At 46.1% G+C, this 17,385-nt stretch overlaps 1 protein-coding gene across 14 annotated transcripts in view; it reads left to right on the top strand.

Moving 5' to 3' along the window:
* Positions 1-17,385, top strand: part of LOC117208832 (transcription factor 12) — a 106,410-nt gene that overhangs the window by 34,810 nt on the left and 54,215 nt on the right. The window contains exon 1 of one of the 14 annotated variants that reach the window (XM_033450358.1): positions 4,380-5,185. The exons of 12 other annotated variants lie outside the window; for them this stretch is intronic. In XM_033450358.1, coding sequence (XP_033306249.1) covers positions 5,000-5,185 — 186 coding nt within the window. In that variant the 5' untranslated portion in view covers positions 4,380-4,999. Of the gene's footprint in view, positions 1-4,379; positions 5,186-17,385 lie in introns of those variants that run through there. One more of the 14 variants, XM_033450379.1, reaches the window with a different exon arrangement.

The raw sequence follows: 17,385 nt of genomic DNA, 5'->3' as shown, positions 1-17,385 counted from the left end.
GCCGATGATCGCGAGGAGTTGCAGTTTACACAGTTGGCCAGGCGAGGTTACCTAATTATTTGTTGCCCGTTGCCAATGACGAAACGTTCCTTGCTGCCGTTCCAGGTTACCACCGTGTCTTTTCTTCGCCTTCTCGTTACCCTTTTCCCTCCGAAAATATAATATAGTGCTTATTTCTCACGGCTAGAACTCGTACGTACAGCAGAACAGAAGAAACACAAACAAGCTCGCTATCGCGTTTTCTCTGTGACGTTGCAAAGATATGCGACACCGTTACTGTATCTACTACTATGCCTACTACCACGTAGCATCCATTTTCTTAACGAATTTCTTCGTCAAAGTACGAAACTGCGTACGAATTCGCGCGGGGATTAGCAGAATAGAGAAAAACGGTTGTCAGGTACTCTGTGCTTTTTTTTCAACGTACGTATTTATATCTGCAGATTTAATTCTTAAAACCGGCAACGTAGATGAAAATAATATTCAGCAACACACCGTATACCAGTGATCTCGAGGTGGGGACTAGTGGTGCGACAAGTACTTTTCGAGATTTACGGCGGTCGTACTAATGCCAGCAAGTGCACCGCGTGAGTCCAGGGAATCCCTGTGGCCCTGGACCGTGCAACGTAAAATTCTAACGTGCTCGGGGGACCGACAAAATCCATCCTGACTTTAGTATCTCTCTTCCAACCAACTTCACGCACCGTCTTGCTCACCGACTCGATCCACGAATCCGAATTACGCAACTACGTATACGAGCGCGCCACGTCTTCGTTACTCGTCTTTGAACTTGACGAACTTTTCGAACACGTTGTTTGAAAAACGTCCGTGAATCTGGATAGAAGATGTACCTGCGCGTGAGTAAGGACAAAACGAGGATGACAGGCCAAGAACATAACGAGCTATATTTTTCACTGGAAGGGAAAACAATAAATTTTATGGTTCAAAGGTGCGTAAAAGGGAAATTTGTACGTGCTCGGACGATCCACAAACTCTTACGTTCCACGCTTTATTCGTATCGGTAGAAAACGACGAGGCTATCCTACCCGGGACAGACACTTTCCGAAGCATTCCAGCTGTACGTTACTGGTGCTCCATTGTGTCGACAGTTTTGCTTCGTTTGGGTTTAGTTTGGTACCTGTCGATTCTAACGATTTCATTGGCCGTAGTTTCGAAGGTTATTTACACTTGACGACAAGCGTTTGTACGATGCACGGTCGTTCGGTTTGACTTCGCCTTGTCTTATTGTTCGGCCTATTCTTCTACCATTTATTACTTTGCTCTTGAATTTTTGCACGAACTTTTTTTCTCGCTTAAAGAAACAGGTCCGAAGGAACCTTGCGAATGTTTTTCAGGTGATAGCATTACCTATCGTTGTTTCCTACGACCGTGGAGAATCGATCGATTCGATCCAAGCATTCGCTTCGAAGATCGAATCTTCGATCAAATGCCATCAATAGAGAAGGTCTTTGCAACGATTGATGTCAATTCGTTTGGTTGTCGCTGAAACAAACTCGACGACAAGTAGAATACAATGGCTCGCGAAAGTATTTGAACGTTTGTAGAAACTTTCTATACGTATGCTATGCGAAATATTTTGAAATTTCATTGCCGCTGATGGCAGACTCGATTGTAACAATCAACGATATTTAACGAGATCTTTAAACGTTAATTATACGTTCCGGGCAATCTTACTCACGCTATACATGTACTAATTTTTTACTAAGCGTGTTTGTAGTAAATGTCTTTTAACGTCTTTACACATTTTCGGGTTGATCTCAAAAGGCAGTGTAATTCGTGACAGTCGTGTCTCGTCACAGGGTTAACGAAATTAGGAAACGTTTTGTACGACACGCGTTATGTCTACGCGAATGTTTTCTTTGGTAAAAGTGTTCAACTTCCTTCATGGACCTTCCGCGGACTGTACATTTCGTATGGACGAATCGATCGTTTGGAAAAAACGAAAGAAACTGAACGTCGTTTGGTTTTGGCAACTAATTAGCGGGCAGTGAGTGTCTTTCGATGACCGCGATATCTCGAGGAAACTTTTTCCATCGTAGAGGTTACGCTGGCCATATCCGGATTTCAGTCAGGAAAACTGGAACTCTCGTTCGTTTGCCAAGTGGGTTAGATTGGGTCGGGTGAGGTTAGGTAATTATATACCTTCGGCCAGTCGCGTGGGTACGACACTAAAATTACTCACGAATTTCCAACTAACGAGCTCTACCTTTGGCGCCACCAGCTATCTCGTTTGTCTTCCCAGACAGATTTTCCGAAACCGCGGCATCGCCGCGAGTCTTCCGTCCTCCTGAATAAAGATATTTTCGCCTAACAGATCGTTTAGCGACACTTCAACACGCAGAAACATCGTCCGTCCGCTCGCAGAATTAATGTTTTGCGCGCATCTCTCTAACTGGTCTCTCTAACTGCTAATGATATTGCTTTTCGAAGCCATCTCGCCTTCGCATCCGTATATTTTCGCCATCCTTCGTTAAATCGTTCGCATTTCATTAAAAACGACGATACGCCGCGATAAAAATGGTCGTCTTACTTTTCCGTATGGCTATTTACCTACCGGTTAGTTTATTGTCTTTTTAAAAAAGTTGGAAATACGTTCGTGCGTTGTCGCAACAGTTATAAGAAAACAGCTTGTACTTTTCCATACGCCTGTACGTACAAAAAAGAGTCGGTGTTCCGCCTTATACGTGGCAAATATCGAACGACAAAGATATTTAACGAGAAAAAATTGAAAGGACTTTGGCGACCTTCGAACGGAATCGAAAGGGAAATGCCTGTCCTTCGAGGGTACGAACTTCTCGCGGTCGATTCGTCGGTTCTCGGATCCGATACGCGGCAACCTCGTTTCGTTTCGCATCCACGTACCGAACGAATCGTCCCGCGTCCACCTTTGTTTCTCCATCGGATCTCGTGTAACACGGAGCTTTTGTCTCCTGAAACAGCGGCACTTTCGCGTACACGGGGAGAAGATATCCGCGCTCGCGCACCGCCCTCAGCCACCTCTCTCCCTTGCTCTTTCTCTTGCTCTCTTTCCGACTCAACAAGTGGACCGATGTTTTCGGCGTGGTACATAGCCGGCAGAGAGCCAGAGAGCTATCCACCCACACTCTCAGCTCGGCTTGTCGTTGCTACACGAGTGCCGGCTTGTGCGGGCAAAAACGCCGGCCCTTCGCGCTAGGGGTTGCTTCCTGTGAACCGAGCATCAACGACGAGGCGAGGGGAGGATAAACCAAAACGCTGCAGGCCCGACCACTGCACACTGTGGAAAGAAGAAGAGAGGCTACGGTGTGCTCCCTCTGGGACCGGAGAGAGGCCCTGTATCTCTAGTAACAGCTTCGAAATCTTTCGGATATACCTCTGTTTAAGTTTTATTTCTTTAATCGCACGCATAACGATATACACACACATATATATATATATATATATATATATATATATATTTGCATAAAAAACCACGCTTCGATTGCGATAGATACTACTCTGGCCATTAGTTTCGAACGCAATGTTCACGCCAAGAGTAGGATTACAGGTGCTATTATAACTATGCTATCGGCTCGAGAAATTATGTAACAAAATCTCGATAACCGTAAGATGCGTGCAATCGACCCGGACACATTTGAAAACGTTAACGACACGATCGGCCAGTCTACGGCGTAACATCGGTTTTACATCGGGAATTAATAAAACGTGATTTTTATCGCGTTTGTAGGAAGATTCGACGGCTTCGAAGATCTGAAAAAAAGAAAAAACGGGAGAATAGAAACGATAAATAATGCAAACGATATCGATAGATAATAACGACGATAACGTTGTAATTTTCGAACGGAGAACGAAAAGATCTCTACGTAGTGGATTTAAATACGTAGCCGTATCGGTTCAACAGATGATATTTACAATTCGTATTTCATACCGGGAAGACAGGTAAGCGGTGTTCGGTGTTGATCGAGGAAAGGCTTAGGGACGAAGAAAGCGATATTGTAAAAAGTTTGCTTGAAAAATTTGTTCGTAAACTGACTGGAAAGAAATTCAAATACCCATCGCTATCCGCGCGTCGAGGGATGAGTGGTGGGGATGGTGGCGGCGGAGATAGTGGGGACGCAGACTCGTAGGGAAGGGGAGTGGTGGGGAAGCTGCCTCCCTTCGCGAAGCGTCAGTCTCGTCGCGTACCGTGAACCGAACGGATCTTTCATCGATGCTTCTCTTCTCTGTTCGTTCATTCCCCTCCGACTCCTTGCAATCGTTCTCTCCTCTCGTTTCAAGTTTCGTGTTAGTCGAACGGTGAAGTACAAAGTTTGTGACCGTTTTGGTGCTATCGCATCGAGTGTTCGCATGGACAGTAACCAGTGGAAAGTAACGCGAACTGTACGATACGTAGATCGGAGGATTTGCGAGGATTGCTACGTACGTATCGTAGATTCGTGGAATTATCGTACCGACGAACGCTCGAGTCTCGGCGACTGCAACAGAAACAGGTGTTCAAAGGCTGATCGGAAAGCGACGCCACGCGAACGATGGTGCGGAGGCGGGCGGGTGAATCGTAGTACGGCTACGCGATGCGTCCTCGTGGTACGTGGCGTCGGTGAATCGAGTCGTCACATTTTTTCCCCATCTATATACCGATGGTTCTATGAATATTAAGAGAAAAAGAGAGAATCCACGATGCGTGTTACGTTCGATAGAGATTCGTTCGATAGTAATGCTTCGTTTGTTGCTTTTCTTCTTCGTTGTCATATATACTGATATATGCTTGGAGAGAATCGGTATTTACGTGTTGCTCCGTTTCTCGAGTGGAGTCGTACACAATATCCGGCTTCGGTAGCGTGACCGAGCAGCGAGTATAAATACTGGCGGCGAACGAGTTCGGTTCGTCGGACGATGAGAGCGATAAACAATCTGTATTGGAACGCGATCGTTGGCCAGATTTGATAATATCGACCACGGTGACTCGTCCACGTTGCCAGAAATCCGTCGTAGTCGCAGAATGCAGTCGAACACGATACTGCGCGATGTCACCAGCACCGAGAAGCTGATGGGAAACAACAACAATTTGAACAACAACGGTTCCCCTGGCGCAGATATAATGTTCCAGATGGAAGATGATAGTTTAACGCAGCTTGGAAGCGTGTTTCAGTCGGCGTATCAGTCGATCGTCGGAGGTAGTGCTCAGGTAAGGGAGAAATTGATAAACGTTTTTTGCTCATTCTCTCTTGTTTATTTATATGCTAAGACAGGATACGATATCGTTTCGCCGATTTTGTTCGCTACGTGCGCTTACTTTCCTCGTCTCGTAACGCGATTATTTGGTACAGTCGCGATTTGCAGTCGGGCCGGAGGAAAGTTTGATTCGTTGTAGCCGAGAAAGAGTTTCTGTTACTCGGTGGGGTTGCTGGCTCGTCCCCGTTGAAACGGGTAGACCGGATGCACCAGTTGGAAACGAGTTCCTTTCAATCTGGAAGTTTTTCACGGTGCACGGAGTTTCCCTGTAAATCCGATTGTGCGTCGATTGAAAATAGGGGCACGTTTACGATTTTCTCTGTGTATCCGACGGAGCGTGTGGAGCACGCCATCGGTCCGCTGACGTCAGGATTACGTCACGAACATGGCCGTCGTCACGTGGGCGGGCACGTCGGTCGTTCGCTCTTTTTGCGCCGGCACCCTTCTTTTCTCTTCTCGCGCTTCGCTGTTCCACGTTTTTCAATTTTATTTCTACTCAAATTTCGAAAGTTCGCGCGATTACGAAGAATCATCTACAGGAACCTGTACACGAACCGTGTGAAACGAAAGGTGGAGAAGACGGTCGAGATTGTACGAGATAAGCGTCGTCGATCGAGCGTTTCGGCGCTTAAATTTAAAAAATTCCCGAAAAGCGAAGCGAGTCGCACGGATCTGTTTGCGTATAATCGTGTTGCTTCTCATTTCTCTGCGTCGACGTAGCTCGAGACGTCGCGCTTTGTTCGTCGTTGGAAACGCTTCCCTTTTAAACGGTTAGCTAGAAAGTGGGATTTTCTAACGCACGTACGCAGAAATTGGTCCACGAATTAGTACGATTATCTCCGGAAAGACAGTCCGCGTAATAAGGCGTCGCGGAATATCAGAAACTCGGCAAGGGACTCGTCTATTTCGACTCGTATGGCGGCAGTGAGTCATCATCATCCCTGCATTGTTTCGTTAAATGGAATTTCTATCTAATTTAAATGCGGCTTAGCCAGAAATAATGCGATTATGCGTTAGCTTATTCTGTTTGTTAATCTCCTTTGCACACCATTGTCACCCTGACGGCGAACGAGGCAGAGGCAAAGCGGGAGAACGAACGAGGGAAAGAGACGAGAGGAGAGAACCTCGATGTTCCGCTGTACCCTCCGCGCTTCCCTCCACTTTGCCATTTTGTACGGCACTGTACATTATTTCAGTACAGTCCACACACAGCCACTAGATCCTCTCTGGCTTATGGAGTGGTCGCAGCGGTTCTCCTTTTCCAGTTGGAACTTTAATTTCTTCTTAATCGCGCCTCCGGAAGTTGCATCGTTCGATAAATCTCGCCGTTGCTCGTGGAACGTGTTTTACTCGCCGCTAAACGCAACTGCGCCCACGTTCTTCCTTCTCTCTTTTTCCTCTCTGCGTTTCGTCGCTTCCATTTCGTAGATTCTCCAGATCTAGATGTGGCAAAGATCGATCCAAGTTTTCCTCTGGTAGAGCATTTGTTGCGCAACTCTCGAGCAATTTTCGTTTCACGACCCGTTTTCGTTTCTCTTTCGGCGGCTTATTAGCGGTACAAAAGCGACGCGATTACAAAAGACTCGCGTCACCACGAGAGACAACAGGTTGCCTCGGTTAGTCTCTCCTACCTGAATGACGTTAGATCGACATCTGCCGGTCCATTATTCCTCCAACTTTTGCAATAGCTTCTCCAAATTGCCAATTACAGGAGAGAGACGTTGATTGCTGCTCGAACGTATCGAAATTCGTCACCGCATTAAACTCACGCGATTAAAAATTGAAGAAGAAATTATCTCCTTCTTAGAATGGCTCACGGAACGAATAGCAATCTTTCGTCGATATATTATCAACGTTTTCACGTTTTACTAACACCGTTACTCTTATATTTACCGTATCCTCTACCTTTCGATTTGCGCGATTGGTCGATTCGGTTAAAAAGGTTCAAGAATCCGAAGATAGGGTGTTTGCCGAGTAACCGAACAATTCTATAATATATATATATATATATATATGTATATAACTACGAACGCCGATTTTGTTATCGCATACTGGCTTTCAAAGTTAATTACATCGGACAGTTCTTGTGGATACGTTATGCAAACGTTTTGAAATCTTATTAACACCCTGATGAGATAGGAGTGTCGTAAACAAAAAGAAATAGTAAATAGCACTAACGGTTAATACGACTACGCGATATTCGATGAACGAAAGAAACAGATCGGAGCATTCCAGTTAAGATTCGTCGTCGTAAGGGACATTATCTCGATGAAAATGTTATTTCAGTATCAAACTAAGGGCAGCGTTTCATCGTACGATAAAATGTCTTTTACGATATTATAATTTTAAAATGTTCTTTACGATACGTTCGTAATCGATTTCTAGAAGCGTTGAGAGACTTTTGCGAGCCACTGTATTTGTCCAACGGGAATCCTCGATCCAATTACGTAACTCTAACGAAGGTAGGGCGATAAAAACGTCGCAAATTTGTTAGAACAGCCCTTATCGGCCGTCGATACACAAGAGGGCGGAGGTTGGTCTTTATTTCACCTCTTTTTTTCTCTCTCTCTCCCTTTCTCGGGTATTTCTCCCCGTGATCTCGATTTCGAGCGTCTGGTGAAACCAGTTTTTGATCGGGTCGACGTAAGGCTAGCCATTTCCGGTCCGTGCTCCTCCCTTCGTTCGTAGCTCATATCCGGTACGACACTTGCAACGTTTGAAACGTTCAGCTCTTCACGGCCGGCCCTCGAGGAGCTTTTTTCCGCGCTTTTGTCGGGCGTAAAATCTTGGCCGAGTCATCGTCGGAGGAGGCGACCACTTAAAAATACGACAACAAAAAACGGTACGTTCGTTATGAAAGCGTTATCTCTCTTTGGACCAGACTTAATTAGCCGCGTGCTCGCGCGCGTTCATTTTTCCGCTAAAAGCGGAGTTGCAATTAAGCGTTTAAATTAGCCGCTCGCTGGCCGCGTAAGTGGCCAACGGAATATCGTTTCGTAACCCGTAACGCTGCGCTGTCGATTCTCTGTCAGCTTCGATCGCGTTCTCTTTTCGAGATCTCCGATATATCACGCGTTATCGGCTCTCATTACGGTGCTAATGAAATTTCCAAATCTTTTCTACGATATATCCGTAAATCGTTGGTTACGTCGACGATCTGCTTGCTTCTATCCTCGACCGAACCTCGTACACGACGTTTACACACGTACGCGCGTCTGTTGCGTTCCTCCGCGTTAAATACGCATCGTGCGCGCAAAAAGGGCGGCAAGGGACGAAAGAGCGAGAAATAGCGAGGAGCTTGCCCGTGACGTGGACAGAGGAGGAAAGAAGGGAACGAGAGAAACGAGAAAGCGAAAGTGTGCTGTTGGTCGATTGCGGTGGTCCGACGGTGTGCACTCAACGGTTCGATTAAAACTCGAAATTCGAGGTGAGCGTCGCGAGCGCTGCTCGATCGTGAAAGCTGTCTGGGGATCGGGCCGATTTTACGAGCTATCCACGCGCGGTCGTTGTCAGAAAAGCGGCATCGTTCGACTTCCAGAAGGTCGGCCGTAATTGCTGCTGAAAACCGGGGATTGAATGAAACCGATAGGACCCGTTACGTTGCCTCGTTTCACCTGTCCGTCCACTCGGTTAACGACGGAGTCGCTTCGGGACCAGAATTTTATGTAAATCGGGGCACGAGCCTGCGACGTATGGTGGTAACGTTCGGCTTAAGGGCCGTGCCAACGATGGAACATCGACCGTTTCCCAGATAATCCATTCGATGTTTAGAATCACAAATTTCATTCCCGATAATTCAACTCGTCGATTTCGAGACTCGACTCTCGTAAAAGGTGCGTCGTGTGCTCGCCGATGTACTCGTATCGTCGAAGGAGCGAGTAAAGCTATGGTTACGGTGTATCTTTACCGATAATGGGACAGACGGAGTTGAATATTTCGACCGAGAATCGACGATACCGGCGCCTTTTTCATCGCTGCACGGAGGCTTCGCTCGATGACTAATCGTTGCATTTAACGAGTAATAAATTGGTACGGAGTACGTAATATTTTTGTATAACGATTATATCTCCAGCCAGTCCTAGTAATTATATATATATAAAAAGAGAAAAGGCATTCGTAAAGGCTCTGTTCTCTACATTTTCGATCGATTTTTTTACATAGAATCGTCCGCTACGTCGATCGTACCGTGGAACAGAGCCTGTATAAATCGTAAACACGAGTTTCTGCAATTGTTAGATTCGGCGAAACGACAGTTTATCAGAATACGCATCTACCGTAATCATAATACGAATCGCGAATCGTGCATGATGGAACGTCGATGGATATCGAGGTAGATCTTGAGAGTGAGAGTCACTGGCGTCGCGAGGGCTAGGTTAAAAGCGGCAATGAATAGAATTGATATAAATGGGACGGCGACCTGGCTGCTCCGGTCTCGAAGCTGATTGTTTTTTCTTTCCCCTATCGTCGAATTGGCCGGCAAGTGCCACTTTATTACTGCAACCAGTACGTTTTCGAGCTTTTGTCGAACGACGGCTCCTTCGAACGTTAGCAGCAAACTCTCTCCTCCTTTCGCTCTATCTTTTTAATGGAACAGAAAATTGCACCTCATAAACATATCGATAAACTCTCGTCTTACGATTATCAACGTTACTGCGCGGACCCAGCTGCTATTTTTGGTGGACCGGAGTAAATTTCAATTTCGGAATTTCCCGTGAAACGATATCGAATTGTCCCAAACTGCAGACGAAAAGCCAGAAGCTAAAGGGTCGACGAATTTCCTGCGGCGCATGGTTCCGGTTGATCGTCGCTGCCCGTCTCGTAATCTATGGTTGGGATTAGCATTAGTACTTAGGCACGTATATGTAACCCATATGATCACGCTTGTAGCTACATCTCAGCACACGTACACGCGACTGACCGCACGCGCACACGCGCGTGTCCCAGTCTACTACGACAATTTGCGTCCGACAAGTACACACGCGTAAATAGATACTCTGGCAAGGAATATACTCGCACGCTCACATACGCGTAATTAGACGCATACACGCGAGCCTGACACATGTGAATTCGCTCGCATACCAGCTACTCGCGTGACAACAGTGTATCCCTGCGCCTGCAGCTCTACTAATAGCAGTATCCTAGGATTCAACGCGCGGCGACTGATATATCCATTCCTCGTAACCATTATCCCTTGCCTCTGTTTGCACGGCTACGTAACGCAGAGACACGCGTATTCCGCATGCACGCGTGCACGTGCTGCTCTCTGTCATGCCCGCGATCACGCACCTCGTTCGTCGTTCCCTTTCTTTCCCGGTTTTTCGAGTTTTTCGAGTCGGAAAGTCGAACAAAAGCGCGGTTTGTTTCTCGATTTAACCAACCGCCTAGCTCTGCTACGATCCTCGAACTTTCGTATTTCGATCTTAGAGTTCTAATCTTAGAGTCGTCGTTCATCGGGGCGTGCTTAACGCAAAATTGGAACCACAAATCATTCGCATCGAGCACAATTTTTGCATACGTTGTTCAAACTTGAGATAACTTTTAACCAATTAAGAAATATAATTGGCTCGAAAATGGGCGAGACGACGCAACAGGATTGGCGCTCACGCGCGTGATATATAGAAGCGCGTAAGCAGAAACGTGCAATTTACGAATCCATAAGTCAGTGATATTCGCGGGTACAGTCGACGTTACTCGTCGTTTGGCGGTTTATCTAAAACACCTTACTGTCGTATGAGAATTACGAATGTCTGGCAATGTACGTTCTATACTACGTTCTGTACTTCGGTTCCAACTTTAAGCACGCGCGTACGTATTTATATTTGTTGCTTGTTGATTGATTTATCTACATATATATATGTGTGTGTGTGTGTGTGTAACAAAAGCACAAGTTTAACGAACCGTGCGCCATCGCCGCGTACTTGGCTCATAGAAATTCTTAATATAGTTCGCTTTAATGTCGAAATCTTTGAGGAATAGTCGATAATAGCTGGAATAACTAGATCCCCGGGCAGGCGCGATTTAATTAAGTGGAAATTAATAAAGCAAGGCGAAAATGCCGTGGAAAATCGCGTCGCTCGTTTCGTTCTAATTGCCCTGTATACTCGTGCTCACCTGTGTTTGATCTCGTATACGTATCGCCTGACAAGATGTACACGTATATCCGTCTATATGGATTCGCACGTGTTGGTGCGAGCTACATAGTCGCTCGTAGGACGAGACTCGACAGGAATGTGTGCTACGTATATAAACGTCTACACCCGCGCACCCCTCTATGTATACACGTGTGCCCGCAGCTACTGTATAGACACCATATATACGTCCGATTATTAGTGTGTCACACACGCTTGATTTGGTAGCGGGCTTATAACGGCCGCCATAGCGCCGAGAGGCGCCAGCTGGATATGTTTCGGAACGCACCCCTTCCGCCCTTCTGCGATCCCTTGCTATCCGCTATCTCGTTCCTGTGTACGATTCACGATGCACTATGATGACATTGATGATGACACACCTAACGACGCAGCAAGCTACGAATTTTCAGAAATATAAAATATACGACTGTAGATCCCAGACGTTTTAACCCTGCCACGTTCCCGAAGATAACGATCGAACAATTGGTCGACTCGATCTTCGCGTCTGGAAATTTGTATATCGCGATGTAAATCTGATTACGCGAGGGCTACCTTGAAAATGTTTCAGCCTATTGAGGCTATCGTTACTGTATTAGGTTACTAACATGGACACACGATAAAAGGCATAACGATCGATGCCAGAAACCACGAACTTTCCTAGTAGTCGTGGCAAATTCTGAGTTTTTTTTTAACGGTATTCTAGGTTAAAGCGTAAATACGTACACGATAGAAGGTTACTTAATATATTCGCCCGATACCGGGCGATAGATAATGACTGACGGAAGAGCGGAACTTTGGACTCTTTGTCCTCCGATTTAATCTGCTTAGCGCTTGTACGATAATTACGCGTCGTTAGGCGCGACTTTTCTCCTCGATCGAGGTGCTAACAAACAATGGTTATTAGTATCGATATTAGTCGCGTTAGTCGAGGCGTCTACTCGCGATTTACTAATGCGACACGAGTGGGCGTCGCCCATACGCGATGGAATAGTCCAATAGTCCGATATATTCCTATGGTCGATGGTGTCTAGAAACGTTGGTGTACGTCGTCGCTGCGTACAAGGGAGGAGAACGCGCGAGTTCCTCTATAATTGCGTACTTTCAGATCTGTTTCCAACTAACGGTTTCGTTCTCTTTCCGTTTCAGGTGAGTTAACAGTTCCTGTTGGTTGCCGATTAGGCGGCATTAGAGAGATCGTAGTATCGCGCGTTTCCTCTTCTTCAATTTCTCCCTTTCGATTCGTAAGTTTACACGAATTTTTAAGAAGGATTCGTTACTTCGAAAGAGCTCGATGCTGCTGGTTTTTAAAAGCTCCCCGATCTTCCGTCCGGACAGAGAGTAACGCGTAACGCAACCGTGACTCGGGACTTTAACGAGGAGGAACCGAGAGGGAAGCAGAATGAAAAAAATGAGGGACGTTGGGTCCGCTTCGAGACGAAAGAGGACGAAGGAAGCATGGCGACTTTCGGGCCATATGGCGTTTACGGATACCCAAGCACCGTAAAACTTTCATGGACATAACCTGACCTCCCTCCCTTTCTTCCCCTCGCGTTTCCTCCCTCGCCCCGAACGGGAGCCTTAATCAACAACCGTCAGGCCCTTAAACGACGAATGGTTTCGGCCCGAAGTCACGAAACGAAGGGCTTCGGCCGAGCTAGCTGCGGCTCGCCGACGATTTCTCTCGAATTCACGATTCTATCTTCTTTTTTAACGCTTTCCCCTCCTTCGATGTTAGTTAAAACAAACGGCAGGGAGTGAAAATCGTCGGGCCGGAAATTGGAGCACAGGTTATTAAGCCCTTCAGACGTTTGTATCCGAAATTCCATACGGTATAATGCATGCGAGACTGACACGGAATACCAATATACGCACGCGAACACACAGACACGTTCTTGCCACCGAAACGGTCCTCACCTTCGACTCCAGGGATCGATCTGCATAGTGGAAGCTCGCATAATCGCGCAAAACGTGTAGAGACGCGTGTAGAGTACCCGTGCACATGTACGCGAAGCGGATTCGCCTCTGTGTGTATCTCGCTGTGTATGTGCACGTGCGTGCGCGTGTATATATATGGACAGTGTGCGCCTGCAGCTCCATAACGCCGCCAACGTGCAACACAGGTTAGGCGTCTTGGGGGTTGAATCGAGCTTAGATTAGGTTGGCTCGAGCCAGTTCCGATTTCCGTCGAGATCTCACGCTAGATCGTGCCTACCTCGGTGCCTGCCTCCGAGATTTCCGCGTCGCGTTGTTTCGATCCCTCGCGCGTTGCTTCGTGCTCTCTCCTTCCCTCTCTCTCTTACTTTTCCTCTCCTCCACGCGTCCTTTTCTCCACGTTGCACCGTGCAATTTGCTCCTCCGCGAAATGCTCGAGTACCCCGCGCTTTTGTAATTCAATTACACGCAACGCTCCCAGAGATTACATTATTTTATGCCTCGCGCCTTATCTAGATCGAGTTCGATGCCTTCACCGCGATTCGGAGCGCGTTTTCCACACCGTGCTGCGGCGAACTTCTCGATAGAAACGATTTTTCCGTAACTCTACGCACCGTGTGCTATTCACGATTCGAACGATGTTACGACGAAGAACCGTGTCGTCCTCGCTTCCCAGCGGCTTATCGTTTTCTATCAAACTTTAATTCGACACCGTGAAATCGTTGGCTGAATAATTGAGAACCCAGTGGCCGTACATAGCGCGTCGTATCAGGTTCGGATTAGGGTTGCCTCGAGCCAGTTCCGATTTCCGTGGAGATCTCACGGTAGATGGTGCCTACCTCGGTGCCAGCCTCCAGATTATATCCTGCTGATCCTCCAACGAGTTTACGTCCCTACGTGGTTCTTGCTATTGTTATTCCTCGCCAACGCCGCCTTCTCCCTTGCCTAGACCCCCACCCCCCTCTCCCTTCCTTTCCCGTCGGCATATTTAAACCCGAAACTTTTCTCGATTTCTCTCCCCGCGAAACTCGCCCGCCCTTCTGCCGATAGTCACGAACCAAGTTTCGCTTTCGAAGATAGCCACCGCGCTGCCTCAGTTTCGCTCTTTATTCGCCACAGCGTATCTTCGATCTTCGCGTGGCTTCCCACCTTTCCGCATGCTCGCACTTTTATCGTCGGAGCTTCGTGAGTTACGACGCGACCGAATTCCGAAATATCCTCCAGTTTCCGAGTGTTTGGGAGAACGCGGCTCCGCATCCTCGCTTGGAAGGACGATTCCTGACTTCGTATTCTCTGGTACACTTGGCCGTGGCTTCGTTACGATTTAATTGGAATTCGTTTCGCGTTTCGTTCTCGTCGCGTCGAACAGCAGTGTTTAGAGCGGCGTATTGTGGCGCGCTTGACGTAATCGATATCAGGGATTAGTACGAAAAACAGTTCCAGATAAATGATAAGTTTACCGCAGCGACCAATGACGTTTGTCGAAAGCATTCACGCTACTGCTCGTAAGTAGCTGGATACTTGGCTCAATTTGTAGTAGCAGTTTTATCAAAGTCTACCAATTAACGACGAATTCGAAATTATCGTCGAATTATAATCAGCATCGCTATAAATTTGAATTGTTTATTAAGAGATATCGTAGCAATATAATTTACTATTTGCTACGTATGCCGCTATACGTACATCTACTGTTATTTAAGTAATTATATAAAATATATCTCGTGAAAAATAGACAGGTGACCAGATTACTCCTAAATGCGTGTTGTTACGTTGTCGCGAATAGCGGTAGATAGTGGCAATTATAATGATATAACGTGGAAAAGAAATTCCCTTTGGAACACAACTTTGCGTTTAATATTACGTTAAAGAGACACGTGTACGTTGGTCGCGAAAGGCAAATGATCGATTCAAATTAACTTATGGACGATAGCTCTCGAGCCGAGTAACATCTTGAATTTCCGAGCAGCCGATAATCGTCGCCGATAGAGCAATTTCACTTAGCTATTCTCCTTGTATTTGCGAGAACATTTTTGGGCGTCGTTTCCTCGGAAGCGTTCTCGCTCTCTCAAACTTCTCGAATTCTATCCGACGAAACACGGTGATTTCTACGACGAAATTATCGACTGTTGCTATAAATACTCGTGCGAACGCTTGCTATAGCTATTTGCACGAACCTTCCAGTATGGAGATCCCTATTCGATGTGTTTTTCCGTATCCGAATGACTCGCAGTAAGGAAGCAGCTTCGTTATTTAACTTGTGCAGGTACGACACGACAGGTACAGATCTCGCGCTCAGAGTGCCAAACCTGATTACTACGAATATTACTTGACTAGGAATTTATGGCGCGTTTGAAAAAGTGGTTTGATTTTAGTCGATTTGGAGTTCATTTTTAGCGATAAGCAACCAATCGATGTACTATAATGTAACACAACACCATCATACAGGGTGTTGAGAGAAGGTCCGACGCTTGAATGGTTTTAGAATAGATAGAAGACTCGTCGATAGAAGGAGAGAATGTCTAATTAACGTAGGTCCTGAAAGCAGTTCTCTCGATGCAGTGTAACAACGCGAATGCGTAATAATATAATAGCGCAAGAATAGAAAAATATGAATAACGTAAATAGCGCAAAGCAGTATAATATAATAGTAAATTAAATTAGAGTTCCCTCGATATCGCAGCAGTCCTTCGTCTCGATATCTTTTCGATGACGCACGAGTGGAATTGGCGAGCGAGAGAATCTGAGCAAGTTTTAATTTCCTTTTTTACTTTGTCTGGTAGCTCGATCGTTCGCCATGGAGTCGTGGCGTGGATAGATTTCGTGCGAGCGACGTCGAATCTGTTCTCACACGGTGTTATTTAAGCGACAAGATTCGGATTTTAATTCGAGCCTCGTGACCGGTCCTGAAATTCGATCCAAAATTAGGAGGACGGTCCCAGCGAGTTCCGGGCCGACAGAAACACGAGAGTACATTCCCGATGGACCTCGGTGAATTATGATTTCGGCGGTCAGAATTATGGTTTTGCTGCGCCAATGGGTGGGTCATTTCCTGAGTTTCGGTCTTCTTGCTCGTCTCCCCTCTCTCTATCGCTCTCTTTCTCCGTCTTCTTTCTCCCCTCTTTTCGTGCTGTTTCTTCGTCTCCTCCTGTTCTACTTCCTCCTTTCTTAACCACACTTAGCGGTAGCTACCTTGTCCCTCTTCTTCTTCTTCTTCTTCTTCTTCTTCTTCCATTCCCAACGAGAAATGGTCCGTTCGTTTCACAGGGAAGGAAAATTATCGATGTAAAAAAGAGAAGCTCCGAAAAAAATGAGACCCTCGTTCGCGACCAAACAAAAAACTGTTCGCTCCGGGATCTCGATGATGTACACGGTCTAGGCCGAAATGCCTTTCCATCGTGTGGTGAAACGAATACTTTTTCGAGCGAATGAAAGAAAAAGCGAGACAGTGAGAGTCGAAACCGGTCGATATGTAGATCTTGAGAAGACGATTGCGTCAAAAAGCTGAGCGGCAACGGATCGATGAAACCCGTTTCTTTTCCTTTCTTTTTTTTCCTTTTCTCACGTTGTTAGGCGAAATATAAATTTGTTTGCCATGATACTTTGTAACGCGCGTATCCCGATGAATTTGCCTTTTTCACTCCGGAGATTAACGTAATAAGTCGAAGACATGGAAAACATTGCGAACACTCCAGACTCGATGCGTCGATCTCTTTACACAGGTGTGCCTAATCTGGACTTCTTTTTAACTATCGACGATTAAATTGTGCAATCGTGTTGATAGCCGTCTTGGTTCGAGAGGCTCTCTCTCTTGTTGTTTTTCATTCGCCATTGCTCGATCGTTCCTCCAATTAAATGGATGAGACGAACAGTACAGATCCGAAATTAGACATTTTTAAATTGTCTTTAAATCAAGCGAAGACAACAGCAAGGAGCCCGATAAATCGTATTTCCCATTTTTTACAAGAATGGAATTTTAATGCCCGGTATATCGTCGATCGAGTATTGTCAAGTTACCAACTGTTGTCTTTTTATTTGCTTTTAGGACTGAACGAGTGCTTCTAACTTTAAGAATGTTATTGTCTGTCACGGTATT

The sequence above is a fragment of the Bombus bifarius genome, unplaced genomic scaffold (assembly GCF_011952205.1).
Source record: "Bombus bifarius isolate JDL3187 unplaced genomic scaffold, Bbif_JDL3187 scf7180000007966, whole genome shotgun sequence".
Lineage (NCBI taxonomy): Eukaryota > Metazoa > Arthropoda > Insecta > Hymenoptera > Apidae > Bombus > Bombus bifarius.
Note: the sequence above shows the minus strand (reverse complement) of the source record. Positions and strands in the feature narration are given on the sequence as shown.